A 19,104-nucleotide genomic window follows, 5' to 3' on the forward strand; every position below is an offset into this window, starting at 1 on the left:
AAGAGAGAAACCCTAGAGAAAAACAAGATTGATTCATCCACAATCTTCACATAGAAACTCTTCAAATTCCTCTACTCTCACCCTCTCCATTGTTACATCCTTGAGAAGTTCTTATCCAAATCTTTTTCTCACTATACCCATATCTGTGAGAATGCTTTTTAGTGCTTTGGGAAGCAGTTAGGAAAAGACCAATGACTATTGGTTGATACTATGGGCTATAGCGGAATCCGGTAAACTAAAGAAGAAATAGGTTTGGCGTAACCTTGTTGGAGCAAGAAACTTGGAGGGCTTAGATACATTAAGTAGATTAGGCTTGAAAGGTCTTATGTTGTTCATGTATCCCAACTACATTTTTTAGTGGATTATTTACCGCTTGGAGGGCGGTGGAGAGGTTTTATGCTGAGGGCTTCGGTTTCCTCTTCGATAACACATCGTTGTGTTGTCCTTATGTTTGCATCTCTCTTCCCTTAATCTTTGCCATTTAATTTCTGTTGTGGATGTGATTTTATTTGGTTTAGATTGTTTATCAATTCTGTGTTTAGCTTATGTTCATGTTCCGCACATTTATTATTTGATAATAAGCTTGAATTGGTAATTTGTATTTGGGGGTCTAAACGTTCATAGTGTTTTCAACGCTATTTGAACATTCAATTGGTATCAGAGTTGGTGCATGATAACGCCTTAAAATGTATACTTGTTATGTATTTATGTGAGCGTTATCTCCTTATTACTATGCTTAATTTGTATAATTAAGCCATGATTTGCATTAGTCCCTATTATTTATCTTTGTATAATTTCTTGAATAAGATGCTATTCATTGTGTGTAATTTTCTACTTTCAGGAAATCATGTAAGAAAGATGAGTTTACAGGAATTTGTGAGAGAATGAAGGCCAAACTAGAATTAAAGTGGAGCTAAAGGACCATGCCTAAATGTCTAAAGAGGTGCAACTGGAGTGCTTGAATCGTCTACCATGATTGAAAGTTTCAAATAAGGAAAGAAATCAAAGAGGCAGAATCTGAAAAGAAAAAAATCTGATTTGAGCACTGATCGGTATTTTAGGCATATCTCTCTCCTAAAAAATCCAATTGATACAAGGCTAGATGGGTTGGAACTGTGACTTAAATATCTACAACTTTCCAGTTTTGAGTTTTACGAAATTATCAATATTTGAAGGCCTAAATTAACTCACAAATTACTGCTGTAAACCTGGACGGAAATTAAAATAGTAAAAGTTTTATTTTCTTTGGACACTTAGACGTTAGGATTTAGAAGGGAGGCTGTGAGCACGAATTTTGGGCAGAGAAAACCTTGTATTTTCCTTTCTCTAATGGCAACCTAAACTCTTTACTAGGGCTAGGGGTTATGTTTCTTCTATACAGTATGAATATTCAATGTGATTCTTTCTAGGATTTTATCAACGATATATTTGATTGTTCAATTAAATTTCTTTTGATGTATTAGTTCTTCCATGCTTTCAATAAGTTCAATCATATTTTTCTTATTGTTTAGATGAATTTCTAATAGTTTCAAATAGAAATCAGGTTTTAAAGTGAATGGGTTTTTCTGAAAACTTTTCTAACCGCATTATTAATCGAGGTTATCATGCATTCTTGAATTATCTCAGTTCAACTGAATCATAAGTTTTTAATTGTATAAAAACTATCAATTATGAAATATATAATTTCTTTGATCATAAAGAATTTCATATCGATATACGAAAACACCCCGATGCTCTGGTATTTACATTGTTGATTTAAATAAGTTTTTATTATTATTCTTGTTAACAATCACCAAGCAAAAATATTTTTCTTCTTTACCCAAATTTTTGTTTAATTATGTTGTCTTTGAATCTATCCTGCTCCTTGCGATTCGACCTCGGTATTCTGATAATTATACTACTACGATCTCCTGCACTTGGGAGTGAGCAAGCAGTGCACTCTTTGTGGTTTAAACACCTTAGTGCAATCCTTGACCCCATATTGAGATGGACCGGTCTCAATCTCTAAATGTTCCACCATTTTTTGATGGTAACAACTATGCTTTTTGGAAAGTTCGAATGAGGGCATTCTTGTCTTCTATTGATGATAATGTTTGGGATGCTATAGAAGTAGGTTAAACTAGGCCAGAGGCTACTAAATCCACTTGGGCTAAGGCAACTCTTGCGGCAGCTAACGCTAACAGTAAATCCTTGAATGCTCTGGTATTTACATTGTTGATTTAAATAAGTTTTTATTATTATTCTTGTTAACAATCACCAAGCAAAAATATTTTTCTTCTTTACCCAAATTTTTGTTTAATTATGTTGTCTTTGAATCTATCCTGCTCCTTGCGATTCGACCTCGGTATTCTGATAATTATACTACTACGATCTCCTGCACTTGGGAGTGAGCAAGCAGTGCACTCTTTGTGGTTTAAACACCTTAGTGCAATCCTTGACCCCATATTGAGATGGACCGGTCTCAATCTCTAAATGTTCCACCATTTTTTGATGGTAACAACTATGCTTTTTGGAAAGTTCGAATGAGGGCATTCTTGTCTTCTATTGATGATAATGTTTGGGATGCTATAGAAGTAGGTTAAACTAGGCCAGAGGCTACTAAATCCACTTGGGCTAAGGCAACTCTTGCGGCAGCTAACGCTAACAGTAAATCCTTGAATGCTCTGGTATTTACATTGTTGATTTAAATAAGTTTTTATTATTATTCTTGTTAACAATCACCAAGCAAAAATATTTTTCTTCTTTACCCAAATTTTTGTTTAATTATGTTGTCTTTGAATCTATCCTGCTCCTTGCGATTCGACCTCGGTATTCTGATAATTATACTACTACGATCTCCTGCACTTGGGAGTGAGCAAGCAGTGCACTCTTTGTGGTTTAAACACCTTAGTGCAATCCTTGACCCCATATTGAGATGGACCGGTCTCAATCTCTAAATGTTCCACCATTTTTTGATGGTAACAACTATGCTTTTTGGAAAGTTCGAATGAGGGCATTCTTGTGTTCTATTGATGATAATGTTTGGGATGCTATAGAAGTAGGTTAAACTAGGCCAGAGGCTACTAAATCCACTTGGGCTAAGGCAACTCTTGCGGCAGCTAACGNCTATAAGTTCCTTGGAGGATGCATTTAGTACTTTCATTCAAAGACAAAGTGAGCAAAATCAAAAGTTTGAATCCATGCTCACTAGGCTAGATGAAGAGGTAAGAGAGACCAAAAGTCATATAACTAGGCTTACAAATTCATTTAGTGGGATAGAGAGGGAAGCTTCCTTCCTAAACTCAACCCAATCCCACCATTCAAAAGCTAAAAATTGGCTCTAAGGATAAACATGAGGAAGTAAAAGCTGTGGCCATTTTTAAGGAGTGGTAAAGAGATTAATAAAAGTTCTCCTTTAATAACAAAGAAATCTAAGGAGACCCCAATTGAAAAAGAGAAGGATGAAACTGAGTCACTTGGGCTTGATGACATTGAACAATGCCCAATCCCTCCACCATTTCCACAAGCCTTAAAATTACCTAGGAAATTGGACACCGCTTCTAAGATATTAGAGCATTTGCATCAAGTCAAGATAAATTTGCCATTATTGCATGTTATCAAGCAAATGCTTGCATATGCCAAGGTATTAAGGACCTACACACCATCAAGAGAAAGCATCATGTGAAGAAGACTGCATTCCTAACATAACAGGTAAGTGCAGTTATCCAACATAAGACCCCACCAAAGTATAAGGATCCAGATTGTCCTATGATCTCTTGTACTATTGGTGATTACATCATGGAGATTGCTAGATCTTGGGGCAACTGTTAATTTGATCCTTTTCAGTGTATATCAAAAACTTGGACTTGGTGAGTTGAAACCTACTTCAATAACTTTATAGTTAGCTGATCACTTTGTTAGGGAACCGAGAGGGATTATTGAGGATGTGTTGGTGAAAATTGAACAATTTTATTATCCTGTTGATTTTATTATTCTAGATTTCCAACCTGTTTTACATCCTAGTGTTCATACCCCTATTATTTTGGGTAGACCTTTTCTTGCCACAGCTAATGCTTTAATTAATTGTAGGAATGGAAGGATGCAACTCACTTTTGGTTCCATGACTTTGGAGCTAAACATATTTCATATGACTAAACAACAACATGAGGATGATGATTGTGCTTATGTGAACCTCATTGAGGCGGTGGTTTAAGAAGAGTTTAATAAGAATTGTTTTTTTGATCCATTTGAAACTCTTCTTAATAATTATGTTGGTTCTTATGATTTAGAATGTGATATTCATGTATCTGAAAATTTTTCTTTGTTGGATTCCTCACAGGTTTTGGAAGAACAACAGATGATGGCAATTAATAAAGGATGAAAGCCTTGCTTTGAGGAGCTACTAGAAAATGAAAAAAAAGCACATGCATTCAAGTGAAGAGGCACCACAACTGGAGTTTAAGCTGCTACTCAGTGGTTTTAAATATGCATATTTAGGCCCAGGTAAGTTAAAACCTAGGTGGGATGGCCCTTTCATTGTAAGAGAAGTGTTTAACCATGGAGTTGTAGTAATTGAGGACCCCAGGGATGGTAGGATTTTGAAAGTAAATGGAAAAAGGTTAAAACCATACTTAGGGAGGGTTATACCAGAGGAAAAGACTATGTCACTGGAAATCTCTACCTACTGGGATGCTACTTGAACTCTAAAAGAGCCTTATGAAGTTGTACCATATTTGTTTTAATTTTCTTTTCTTTCTTTTTCTTTCTTTTTCTTTTTTTTTCCTTTTGTTTTTGTTTTTTTTTTTTTTTTTTTGTTATTATTTTTATTTTGTGAACTAACATTTGCAGGTGTGAAAGAAATTTTAAAATAAAAATAAAAATAAAAATAAATGCTTAAAGTAACTTCTTCCCTTTATACTTGAATTTATTTTGGCTTTGATACATTGAGAACAATGCAATATTTTAGTTGAGGGGAGAGGTATACACATTTTGCTGCACCTTGCATGATTTTTTTTTTTTTTCTCTCTTTTTGGTTGCAACTTTTCAATTCTAAAAAAATAAAAATAAAAATAAAAAAACCTTGAATTTGAATGTAGAAGAGTTATAAGCTTTATTTTTATATCATGTGATGGAATGAATAATGCTGAGTTAGTTATACTATTTGTTATATTAAGACTCTTTCATGAAAAGCAAAATTGGAAACTTTTGAGCACAATAGCCAGGTTAGCACATTCTACTCACGCTATTTTAAATCTGTTGAAACTGCATTCAATCAGCCTGTAAGGAATGTTAAGGAATCTATGGGTGTGGTGGTGAGCATTACACTAGATTCAAATTTATGGATCCAAGCACATCGTTATGTGCTATTCAATTGTGAAGAAATCGCCCCATTTCGTGAGTAAGTAATATGTCATTGCGTATCCTTTCATAGCATTCAAGTACAATACTCTAACTTAACAGTAACACGTTTGCCTACATAGTGAAATTCTGCGACACGCTAATTTCCCTTTTAAGTACAATACTCTACCTTAACAGTAACACACTAATTTCCTTTTTCATGCAACCGATGATGTTATTGAAAGCAGCACATAGAGAAATTCTGCAACTGCTTTAAGAATTATGTAAGTAAAGAATAAATATAAAACTTTATTGTCTATAATAGGTGATGTCAATGTTTATATATAAAACTTGGTTGTAATACTTTAGATAGCATACTTATAAAAAATGTCATTGTCTACAATAGGTAATGTTAATGGATGCATTTGAGAAAAAGAAACTCTCTAATAAAGTTATATGGCTTGCTTGATATCCAAATAATGAAGCAAAACAGTTCAAGCGTTATGTTATAAATGGTTTGAAGTTTCGCACCAAAGACTCTAAGGCAACTAGAAAAACTCAAAACAGTGGAGTTTGTGTTGTTACTGAAGGTGGTGCTGCTTATTATGGTGTACTAATCGATATTATTGAGTTGAACTACTTTGACAAGTATCAATATGTACTATTCAAATGTCAATGGATTGACGTTATTAGTGGAAGCGGATGTAAAAAAGATGAGTTTCGATTTCCCCTTGTCAAATTAATACACACGGGTGATCAATTGATTGATGAGCCTCATGTATTAGCATCTCAAGTTTTACAAGTATTTTATGTGGAAGATGTGAGACATAAAGATTGGGCGGGTGGTCAAAATAAAACTTAAGGAAGTGTTTGATGTTGGTATTAATGCTTCACATAATAATGATGATGATGAAGTGGGTACCTATCTTGAGAATGTCCCTTATAATATAACTACTGATAATCCATGTGATGTTGCAAAAGACAGCCATGCTTGGGCTCAAATTAAGAAGAATGAATCATTTATGATATACTGTTGATCAATGAGGATGAATTGTTTGAACAATACTTTATCGATGATGAAGAGTTTAGCGATGATGTTTATGAGTCTAATGATGATAACTCCAATGATGATGAGTCTAGTGGTGATGAGTGTAGTTAATATTTTTGTTATCACTCATTATATTTTGCCTTAATGATTAGAGTTTCAAAACCTTTTTCTGGTTAGTTTTTCTTCCTCAAAATTATATCTCAATGTTTGTGTGTTTTTTCTTAAAGAATTCATTATGTTCTAATACAATTATTTGAGATTTGGCTATGTTAAGATTGGACTAATTTTTTGTATTGTTGGTGCATGTCAACTATTACATGATTGGCTTACATGGTTTGCTTCTCCCTTGGTTGCTTCCATGGTTTGCTTCTCTCACTAGGTCCTATCGGACTCGACAAGGTATTACACTTTTTTAATATCCCAAAATGCTTAACCAAATGTACCATTTATAGTAAGTGTCTGCATGCTCGCTCGGGTGCATACTTTTTTTTAATATTCATTTATAATGTAAGGAATTTTAAAATTTGCAATTATTTTTGTAAGGTATTGAATGACCAATATGCTTAGTTTTGTCCATGTGATTTGAAATTAAGCATACTGCTTTTTCTCTAAGCTATGACTTTGCTCATATGTGAATGCACGATGGGTTGGAATGACATTTGTAATAAATGTCAGTGAAGATTAAAGAGTATTTTTTGTTTTTTTGTCTACTTGTGCGTTTTTTAAGTTCAGAAGGTTACCAAACTGGTAAAGACAATGTAATTGAATAATAGAAATATAGTTAAGATGTTCAATTGCATGTTAATGTTATTGAATCATGGATATTAATTGATAGAGAGGCATTGGGGACATACCCTTTTTTTCCTATTGATTGCAAAGGTTTTGATATAGTTAAAATACTTAACTGTGTGTCAATGTTATTACTATGTTTTCAATTTTAATTGATAGAGGTGTTCGTAACTTGCCTTTTTTTTTCCCTATTCATTACTAAGCTTTTATTTGGACTATGTAGTTCTGCCAAAGGGTATAATTTTGATTTGCTTTCTAGTTGATGGTTTCAAATGCTCGTTGATGATATTGGAGATGTGACAATTACTAATGACGGTGTTACAATACTAAAGATGTTAGAAGTTGAGCACCCTGTTGTGAAGGTGGATAAATAGTCTCATCTTGTTCATACTTTGTTTTATAGCTGCGGAGTTGCTATAATTTTTTTATGGCTTTTTGTGTACAAAGAACTACATTTGAACAACCGCATTTTTGGGAAGTTTTAAAGGATTTGTTTAAATACTTTGGAACTTTGATGATGGTTATAGACAATGTTATGTATTTGATAATATATTTCTATGTTAATATAATGTTAGTTTGGAGACATTTGTGGTGTTATCTAGTTACATTTATGGTATTGTCTTAGTGGAGCTAAAATTATTACAGGTTATTTGTAATAGATATGTGGTTTCAGAACCCAGGAGAAAAAAAAAATTAACCTATAGCGGCGAGCAAAAACAGCCGCTGAAGGACTAAAATTATGATATAATTGAAGACCTATAGTGACGTTTATAGCCCACCACTAAAGCTTCAAACATATAGCGGCAAGCATATCTGTCACTAAAAGGTGCATATGGTTTGTTGTTTAATAAGCCCTATAGCGACGCTTATTGCCTGCCACTAAAGGTTGTCACCTATAACGGCGCGCATATCCCGTCGTTAAAAGGTCACTTGACCCGAATGGTAACCTCATATGGTGGTAGTTTTCAGCCTGCTACAATAGACCAAAACTACCGCTAAATGACATATCTATTGTGGCGCTATTTGTTACCGTCACAATAGATTTGTAGCGGCACCACAACAGTGGCAGGAAGAACCACTGCAATAGCACCTGCCTCTAAAGGTCAAATGTACCTTTAGGGTAGTTTTGGCCCGCCGCAATAGTACAAATTTCTAATAGTGAACATTAAGTATAATTATGCAAGTATTACTGAAAGATAACCTCAAAGGGCTTGTATTAAGCTCCTCGGGTTTAATCTAAGATAGTGATTACAAGTATTTCTTCCTCCCAAAAATTCCCCCCATTCCCTAGAGATTCTTGTGCTTTATACAGTCAGCTAAGGTGCATTTGAGCCCTACATATGGAGGGCATGGTTCATTTCTCTTGATACTTATCCCATTAGGACCTTACTAAAAGGCTTCCACATTAGACTATAAGCTATGATGACACTATTCAGGAGTCATGTCTTCATTAATGCGACTAGCTAAGTAGGTGCAGAGCATTGAATGTGGAGGTGATAGATGTTTTATCTATCTTCTTTCCTTCCTAGCTTGATGACAAATTTTCCTTCTCATCCTCGGTTTATGCTCGATGGCCTATATCATGGGTCTCAGCCTCTCGAGAGTGCATAGGTATCCTCGAGGTCCTCAGGCGTTGTGGTTTCCCTGTACCTACAAAGGATTGTCCATATTTTCCCAAGGATGTGCTGTTAGTGTTTTTCGAGGTCCGTACACACGATGCTATCCTCAGCCCATTTGTCCATATTCTTGGATTCTCGTCCCCCCACAACTAATAAGGGTTTCATTAATACTTTTACAAATAAAGATACATTCTTATTGGTTTCTAGTTGGGGCCTTTTTAGTTTTTACATTTGGGGCCTAGGACAATTCCTTCACTTGTTTACTACGTAGAAGATAAAATGGAACGCGCACCTGCAAATAAAACAAAACGTAATTAAAATTCACTAAATCACTAGTGAACTTTAGGGTTTCCTTTTTCTTTTGCTTCAGTTGGAAATGTGAAAGGACCATAAAACCCAATATCCCTTTTTATTTTAAGGAAAAATATGTGCACAAAACTGAAATTGTGATTTGAAGTAATAATTTAATTTTAGCTACTAAAAAGGAAAGTGTACAACAAACATTACCTTTATTTTAATGTGAAATAGAGTTGTATAGATAAAAGCCATTTAGACTTGGCCAAGACTGGCCCTATCTAATAAAGAATAAGTCTCGGCCAAACCCATTTTAAAAAAATAATCCACTACATAAATACGTGATGGTCAGCACCATCCACCCCCCCCCAAACCAAACATAACACTCTTCTCTCAAGTTGCATCGCGCTTCATATTCACGATTAACCTCTCCTGCAACCGATAACCACAACCACCCGCACTGCAACCCATACCTGAAACCAATCGAAACCCACTAGATCGAAACTCCATCAATGATTCATAAACTACCGTCGACGGCTCACAAGATCAGCCATGCACTGCCACCGGAAAACCCACCGCTAAGAGGGAGGAGAGAGAGAGAGAGAGAGAGATGAGTAGAAAATAAATAAAAGTTTTAGAATATTTATTTATACCCTCTCATTTTTAGAACAACATTGCAGCTCCATGCCAAATTTTCTGAGATTTCAAACATCTGGTGTAGCTGAATTTTTTGTGTTTCGTGTCCTAAATGCTACTTGAAGCTGGTGCTCTAATATAGAAAATTTGAAACCTCATTTTAACCTACTTAGTAACCTACAACCCAATTCCGAAGCCCATCTCTATATTCTCTTTGAAAACCCACATCAGAATTGGGCCTAACTATGCCCCACCCTAATACCCCAAGACCCAAAAAACAGAGTCAGTCAGTCCGAACCCCTTCGAACCTTATTTTTGGTCGAACTCAGCAAAAGCATCAAAGCTCTCGAACAGGGAAACGCACGGTAATGAAGTTCACAGACTCCCCAGTAATCGAGCTCCCAGTGCGCAACTCCCTCATTTCTCTCCAACAAGACAATGGGTCGATGCACGTGGGCACTTCCGTGTGGCCCTGTTCCCTCGTCCTTGTCAAATTCATCGACCGCTGGGCCCCGCCAACCCCAAACCCTATCGACCCAAACCCTTACTCCCAACTCCTCGATTTTCGTAACAAGCGTGGAATCGAGCTCGGCGCAGGTTGCGGTGCCGGAGGCATGGGGTTCTACCTCCTCGGACTCACCGACCTCGTGCTCACCGATATAGCCCCAGTCATGCCCGCACTCAAGCACAACCTTAAACGCAACAAACCTGTCCTATCCAAAACCTTAAAGCACTCGATCCTGTATTGGAACAACCTCGACCAAATCAACTCGCTTAAACCTCCTTTCCACTACGTTATTGCTGCTGATGTCGTTTACATCGAGGAGACCGTGGGCCCACTCGTGTCCACCATGGACGCTTTAATGGCTGACGACGGTGTCGTTTTGCTTGGATACCAGTTGAGGGACCCTGAGGCGGATAAATTGTTCTGGGAATTGTGTGACAAAACGTTTGACATCGAGAAAGTTCCGCATGAGGATTTGCACCCTGATTACGCGTATGAGGAGACCAGTGTTTATGTTTTCAGAAAGAAGAAGAAGAAGGAAGAGTCGTAGATTCGTTGCCTTGTTCGGTATATTTTGTCAAATTCTTGGGCTTTGCTTCCAATTCCCTGTTTTGATTTGTTTTTTATGTTATAACTGTGAACGGATTGATATATTTAAGCTTTTTGATTGGTCAGTTCAGTGCTTGAATTCAATCAAAATGTGGGTTTTTTTGGTTCACTTGGTTTGAGATTTAAAAGAATCTCATTGAATGTGTGTAATCGCAATTTGATTGCGGAAATCTCCTAGAAATTTCAGTTAGAGGGGGCAGAGTGAATGAAATAGCTGCCACTATTAAAGTAAATTCCAAAGCTTTTTTGCTTGAGCTCAATCTGATTACAAGTGAAATTATCTAAAACATTCTTAAAATGTATGCTCCACGTCAAGTTATTGTACCTGTATCAAAGTCCATTGTTTTCTATTGATACTCCGTGAATTCATGTGTTTCTGTTTAATTATTATTGTTATTTCTGTCAACACACGCAAGATTGTCAAATAAATAAACTCTTTGCCGTCTCACATGGTGAAGGATAATGTTAAACTAGCTTGGAATGTCATGTTCTTATAACTTATCAGTTGTTACTCTTTAAGTAAAGACTAAAGAGACACTAACAAATTAAACTTGAATCGAAGTAATCATGGCTTATCGAAGTTTGTGATTATGACTCTATAAAATAATTTATAAATTTAGATAGTACATTTCAAATGGAATGGTTTGGTCCAATGTTGAATTACGGTTTATAAATTAGAAATAGAAGCAGTTTGGCACATCAGTGATTATTCTTACCTGAATGAACAACCATGACATCCGGACCTAAAAAACCCCAAAATGCCCAAGCTATTCTCTCTCTCTCTCTCTCTCTCTCTCTCTCTCTCAAATAACAACATTTTTTTTCCTCCGTAGCTTCGTTGATTCCCCGTTGAAGTTGCCTCATTTGATTCTCCATTATAGTTTTCATCGGCTTTGGGCAGGATGAGGTTTCTTTTTAATTTGACTGGTTCCACCAGCACACGTTAATAAGGTTTTCAGACTTGGACCATTCATTAAACCGTAAAAGGGAGAGACTCAAGGTTTTTTAGGTCGAACGGAGGTCGAACTGGAGTTAAACCGCGATGACATCATAATTAATTTAATAATTAATTAAAGCCTAAATATAGATATTAAGTTTATAAAACTAGCAAAATTGAATAATATATCTATATATGTGAGAGAAATTTAATGATTTTCAAGCATATATTTAATAATTAAATAAGAAAGTTAATAACATAAAATAATAACCATGAAAACATTAAAATTTATGATTAATTTTTAAAGTAAAGTTGAATATCTTTGAAGGATTTTAATTATAATTTTTTTTAATTCCTTGTAAGAGATGAATAATTTAATTAAGTATAATAAAATTATGTTAAGTTGTTTTATAAAAATAAAAATAAAAAAATTGCTAAGGGGTTGGACGACACGGTTCTTGCCACTGATTCGTGCGGTCCAACCCTGGTTTTAGCAATTCACGGAATTGCCACATATGCCCGATTCTCTATGCTAAAAAAACCAGATTTCAATCAAGTTCCTGATTTTCACAGTTCAACCTCCCGGTCTGATCTGGGTCTGAAAACCTTGCACGTTAATAGAAAAGTTTTTATTTCTTTTATTTTTGACCTTCTAGATCTATAGCAACCTAGAATTCCCAGAGCTTAACTGTCTCTCTGGTGTGAAAATGGGCATGGATGCCATGTTCTTTTTATTTATTTATTTTATAATTTTAGTTTAATATTTTTAAAAGAAACTGTTATTTCTTTAGAACAATAATACTAATTATATAATTTATTTTAAATTCATACATAATAGAATTCTAAACAATATTCACAAATATATATATATTAAATGGTACTTTAGAAAATTTGACTAAAATTTTATGTCATTCCACGATTTATTGTAAGGTACCAAACTATATAATAGAGATTTAGGATTCAATTCGCTAAATTCATCTAAAAATCTTTAAAGGGATCTAAACTCTTAAGTGTACTTTCACCTTTCATTTATTATTATTATTATTATTATTTTCACTCCTTTTTTTTTTTCTTTTTCTTTTGTGTGTATGTGTGTGTATGTGTCTTACCACAGGTAATGGGTATAGGATTTGGATGGGTAGGTATTGCACCAGGTGCAATTCAACCCTCCCCACACACAAATATTTTTACAATTTTCTCTTTTTAATTCTAATTTTTTTACTCTTTTTTCATTATTATTTTTTTATTCAAGGGCTAAGATTAAAAGTTACTTTTTTTTTTTTTTAACTCCCAATCTCAATCTTAATCCTTAATAGTTGCTACATTAGGTGCAATTGCATCTGATCTCAATCCATGGGTAGATGTCAATCCATAGAATTTATTGTATATGTTATTAAACCATTTTATGAATATTGATGTTGGGGATGTAATTTTTTCCACAACTTGTTAAGGTAACAAATTGTAAACATTATCTTCGCATACTGATGCCACTTTTATAGTTTTATTATACACAAATCATAATATATCACTTCAATCAATTGAACATGTCTTATAAAGGAGGAGAAACAAGTCTTTGTGTTTTTCCACTAAAATAAAAGAAATAAATTTCAACATCTTTTTTTTAGAGAGTTTCAACTTATACGCAATCCTAGAATACGTTCGAGCTTTACATCAAAGTGTTTGTCTAAAAGCAATCTTGGGTTGTGATTCTTGTAAACAAGCAAAACTATTAAAGAAGAGTGATATTATATATACCATAATTTTTTTTTTTTGGGTTAAAATATACTATAAATTTTATTACATAGACATTGGAACTAATGTCAATTTTTTTTTAGAGAGTTTTAACTTATGGTGTTCGCTCCTGATGATAACTCTTTATCATTAGACCAAGACACCAATTGATTCTTAGTGTAGGCGGGGATTTAACCCAATATATCTTATTTAATCATTAGAAACTTTACTAGTTGAGCTTAAGAACTAATGTCATTTTTAAATACAAAACAAAAGCATATTTTGAAATTTTTATACTATGTTATTAATGTTGTCCTAATCACATTCATTATTTATTCAATCATAAGAAACTTTACTAGTTGAGTTCAGGAACTAATACCATTTTTAAATACAAAACAAGAACATAAATTTGAAATTTATATACTATGTTATTAATGTTGTCCTAATCACATTCATTGTTTTTCCCTTCCTGAGCAGGGAGGTTTCTCAAAAAAAAAAAAAAAAAAAAAAAAAAAAAATTCATTGTTTGGTCAAGAAGGAAATCACATTGCTGCATCTCTCTATAAGTTTTAGTAAAATTAACAGTAGTTTTAGCATTTTCCGTAAACAATTGTGTATGCTCATTCAATAAATGGACTGAGTAGCCTGAACATGGCTTATAGTCAGATCCTGAGCTAACTGATAGGCACAGACACTCCATGCTGTAAACCCATTGAAGTTCTTGGAGATAAGAAATAGAATTCTATTATGTCTTCTTCTCTCTCTCCCCCTTTTTTATTTATTTATTTGGGAGGCATATTAGAGAGAAGAGGGGGGGGGGGGGGGGGGGGGGGCGCACACAGAATGACATATATAAGTATACAACTAAGATACACATGAATTGTTTGAAACAAAGAAATGAGCCATTTTCTGATTTACCAGATGAAAAAAGGTCTGAGTCACACAATAATAGTGAGTCAATATTTCCAATTGAACAAATGTGTTAATTGAAAAAGAATCAGGACCCCACATTTTTTATGCAACTTGATGTTGGCCTTTCGTCTCTTCCCATTTGTTAAGGTTTTGCTAAGAATGGACCCTGCTATGCCTCGGGCACCTGAAATAACAATCCTTGTGGCATGAAGAACAGAGAACACTTCGAGATTAAGGTNTCTCCCCCTTATTTTTAAAAAACTTCCAAACAAGGTAATTGCATTACTCTCCCTTCCTCTACTCTACTCTCCCTCCTTTTTTAAACATCCAAACATGCTATAAGAGGTTTATGTACTGAGAGAGAGAGAGAGAGAGAGAGAGAGAGAGAGAGAGAGAGAGAGAGAGAGAGTTGTGTAAAGGACTTATTGTGAGACATCTATCTCCAAATATCAAGTTTCAATTCTATTTCCAATCCTTTTTTTTTCTTTGGTGCTGGAGAATACTAACCCAAACTCCTAATCATTAGGCAATTAATACTGCTGTAACAACGTAATACATATATAAATCATTTTTCTAATTTGTGACACATTAATTCGCTGAGTTTATATAGTTAATTTTCTTTTTCTTTTTTTAAATTTTTTTAGGAGGGTGGGAGATAATTAAGGGGAGGAGATTTGAATCTTTATTTCTCTGTTAAAAATACTATAAAGTACTAATTAAGTTACAAGCCTTTTGACAATTTGTATTTGTATGTTGTAATAAGTTAATTATATAGTAAATTATAAACTCAACGAATTAATGTGTAATAACTAATAACTATTAGCGATATAGTAACTATTAGCGAAATGTTGTAATAAGTTTTGTAATAGAATGGTAATTTATGTGTAATAACTAATAACTATTCGGTTATTTATTTGCATTTTTATTACATGAAATGGTTATTCCTTGATAATAATTATTCTTTAATTTTTTTTTTGAGAAGAATTATTCCTTAAATTGAGAAATAACAATTCCTTAAAGAAAATGCTAACTACAAATTATTTTACAAACTAATAATGTGGTGAGTGGTTATTAGTAAATAAAAATATGATTAGTGGTGGATTTAAATGAGAACAAATAATAATTTTGCTACTTCAATAGTCTGTAAAAAATGTTATAAAATAGTTTGTTATTATAACATTAATCCTTAATACATATAAAAAGAATAATTTTTCCAGTACAATATTTTTTATTCTCAATAATAAAGATTATTATTTTTAATGTAATTTTCATTTGGTTTACCAAACGTGCCCTAATTTTAAAAATTTTATGGGCACTTGGAAGAACCCAAAGTACGTACGGAAGGAAAAATAGCTAGGGACATGTTAGAAACGTATTGCAATTCTTCATTCTTCTTAAGGAAAGTATGATTTTTTTTTTCTTTTTTACAAGGAGCCTAACTTTAGTTCTAGTTAAGTGCATGCACAAGGAAAGTTAGGCATACAATAAATTCTTATATAGAGCCGAATGGTAATTCCTAATCAACAATATTCAGTGAATTATAACAAAAATAAAAATAAAAATCAACAATATTAAACTATTTCTTAAAATTAAATCTCCCATATGGTGGCCAATGGCCATGCCTTAAGCCCTATCACTGATGAACGTTGATGTGAATTTCTAGTATTTTGCACTTTGCAAAAATTGAGAAGAATATAAACAAAGAAAATAGGATTGCTAATTAATCTATGTGAAAGTAATCGTCTACAACTTACAACTTGTCATCTCTATAAGTTGTAGAAATAAAATTGTTGAAGAAGTTGTGTCTACAACATTTCTATTTTTTTATTAATGAGTTTAGCTTGAGACCCGATATGATACGAACATATTTATTAATTTGATCACGTGTTTACATCATGTCGGATCCAATATACTAGATCAATGGACCAAAACTTTACCCTCTATTTATTTCCTTGTCTAATATTACTTCGAATCTCATAGTAGTTATATTGAGGAGGAATAAGATTTACCCAATTGTGTTGTATCCTCATTTTTTTGTCACAGATTATCTCTAAAGTTCACACAAAAAGGGTTAAAATTGTTAAAACTTTCTTTCTCTTTGATATAGTCAGTAGTCACATCGATGATCAATGATTGTTTCACACTTTTTTTTTTCCTTCTATTTTTGAAAACACTATTAATAGTCACACATAATCTATATGTATCTTTTTTTGTTCGAAGTTTTGGAGCATGAATTAGATATTAGGATTATCTGCATTTGACAGTGACAAGTTTCATAATTTTAAATTAAATATATAAACTTAAAGATATATACAACTTCACATGATTATAATTTTAAATAATGTAGTATTTTGTATAGTATCATATCTAAAAATAAAATATTAACAGAAAAATGATAAGCTAATTATTAGCCCTAAGGGAATGTTTGGACTTTGGGTGGTCCAAAACATAGGGTCAGTAAAACATTGAAAAAGAGAGAGACCAACTATAGTGTTGGATTTCAAAAAATAGTTTGCATTTTTTATCTCATCTCTATTTCAAACGGTTTAAAAAATGATAAATAAGTTTTTCACAAATTAAAAATATGAGGTTTCACTCAAGAACGAATAGGGTGTTACTATAGTCAAGTTCAAAGAAGCTATATTGATTACCTCCTTTTACTCATTTTTTTTTTTGTTTATCCAGAAAAAAAAGAAAAAAAAAGAAAAGAAAAGAAGAGTGTGAAAGAGAAAGTTGTGAAAAATGAAAAAAAGTGTCGGCTTGAAATGCCTGTGCACATGGAGTCCCTGTCAAAGGAGAGGTGGGTTCCACGAAGCGTGGGGTCAACACCATGCAGTTCACGTGCACCACCGGCCCACGCCATCTTCACGTGGGCTCTCCCTGTCATCACACACCACTGTCGAAAGTGGTCCAGTCCAACCATCCCCACTAATAATAACCACTAAAATCTCTCTTTTCACTCATCACATTGTTGTTTATTTTCTTGTCCACTACTTACTATCACTATAGTCTATACGGCTATACCTCACCCCACTTTTTTTTTTATCTACTTCAATAGTCAACGCCCCCCATTCACCCTAGCTTACCATATTTTTTGGTATCGGATCCCAAATATTATTCATAATGAAGACTTACAGTCACTAGAGTATAATAAATTCTTATTCATTCCTCTTACAAGAATAGCACATCGTGAAATTCATAATTCACTCATCCTCGGACCTATCATGCGTCCTCGGCGTGGACCATTTGGGCTTGGGTTGAAGTGGGCCGAGGCTACCCGATTTTCTGGCCTCACAAATTTAATTAATTAGACTAATTACTATATGTGAGGAAAAAAAAAAGAATTTCAATATTATTTATAGGACACCTAAGTACTTAAGTAGTACTCATGTGAACTCAGTTTATATGTTTGAGTTTATGTCATGTTTGAGTTTATGTCACACCTCATACTAATGGGCTTATCACTCAGATATACTTCTGGTCCTCTGTGTGTGATTGATTTGTTTATACATTTGAATGAAAACTAACATAACTAATTCTTTAATTCGCCTAACACAAAAAGTTATTTAGCTTATAAGATATGATTGATTTATTTATGCATATGAATGAAAACCAACGTAACTAATTCTTTGATTCGCCTAACACAAAAAGTTCTTAACTTATAATATATTTAAGAGTTCTTTTCTCATGGGACTTTTCTCATTAAGTAACCATTATCATGTTGCTTAATTTATATTAGAAGGATAAGACGGAGGGAGATAAGAGATAAATTGCATCTTGATAAGTTAGTGGTTAGATCCATAGTTTTTGAGGTAGTCGAGACTCGAGTCCAATACTCGTACAAATGGGTTGTTTATTGGTAGCTACTATTTTATTTTTCTTTAAATAAGAAAATAACATAATGAGTCAGGGAAGTTAAAAAAAATAATAATGAGATAAAAGAGGCTTCCCATGTGCAAAAAATTGGGGCTATAGAGTAATATAAATAGAGATAAAAAAAAATGTTTTTTTTTCTTTGATAAACATAAAAAATATGTTATGCTACTACCATTGGTGTGGCCAAGCAAATATGTTTAACAGGATTAAATGAATATGTTCTTTAGGAAAATGCAAGAGATAAGGTAAATTCAAGCCAATAAATTTGTTTAACTCTATTATATTATAATATTTAGCAATATATCAGGAGAGTAAAATATAAAGGTTGAGAAACTTTTCATAGTTTCACGCATGGAACGGAGATAAGATTTTTTATTTTTATTTTTGGTTGAAAGCCCAATAATCCTGAGCAACAATTGCTATTAGTAGAAGTTACATGTGGGCTTGTCTCTTTGATCTTCTATCACATTAATGATGTACAAGAGGAGAAATACAAGAAATATAATTCTGAGCAACAATTGCTATTAATAGAAGTTACATGTGGGTTTGTCTCTTTGATCTTCTGTCACATTAATGATGTATACAAGAGGAAAAATACAAGAAGTATAATTTGCACCAAATTGTTTTTTTGTTACATATTAAGTGTGCGTTTGGATAGTAAACATGTTTGGCGTTTGCATCCAAACTTGGATCCTGTGCAATGTTCATGGAACCCACAAATCTCATTTTTTAACAAAATTTTTATTAAAAATGAGTCACACAGCACTATTCACATATTTAAAAATTATTTTCCTACAGTGTTTTTCAATTTTCAATTTTCAATAATAAGCGG

General features: G+C 33.5%; 1 protein-coding gene across 1 annotated transcript; it reads left to right on the plus strand.

Annotated features, from left to right (window-relative positions):
* The first annotated feature begins 9,440 nt into the window (after positions 1 to 9,440).
* Positions 9,441 to 11,172, plus strand: LOC136061932 (uncharacterized). The gene has a single exon (XM_065760396.1). It carries the CDS (start codon positions 9,948 to 9,950, stop codon positions 10,755 to 10,757), a length of 810 nt encoding a protein of 269 aa, XP_065616468.1. The 5' UTR covers positions 9,441 to 9,947; the 3' UTR covers positions 10,758 to 11,172.
* Positions 11,173 to 19,104: the final 7,932 nt, after the last annotated feature.

This window comes from Quercus suber, unplaced genomic scaffold (assembly GCF_002906115.3).
Source record: "Quercus suber isolate HL8 unplaced genomic scaffold, Cork oak 2.0 scaffold_364, whole genome shotgun sequence".
Taxonomy (NCBI): domain Eukaryota; kingdom Viridiplantae; phylum Streptophyta; class Magnoliopsida; order Fagales; family Fagaceae; genus Quercus; species Quercus suber.

What these genes read in the sequence shown, in the direction of transcription:
- LOC136061932 (XM_065760396.1), top strand. Translation starts at nt 9,948, where the DNA reads ATGCCCCACCCTAATACCCCAAGACCCAAAAAACAGAGTCAGTCAGTC.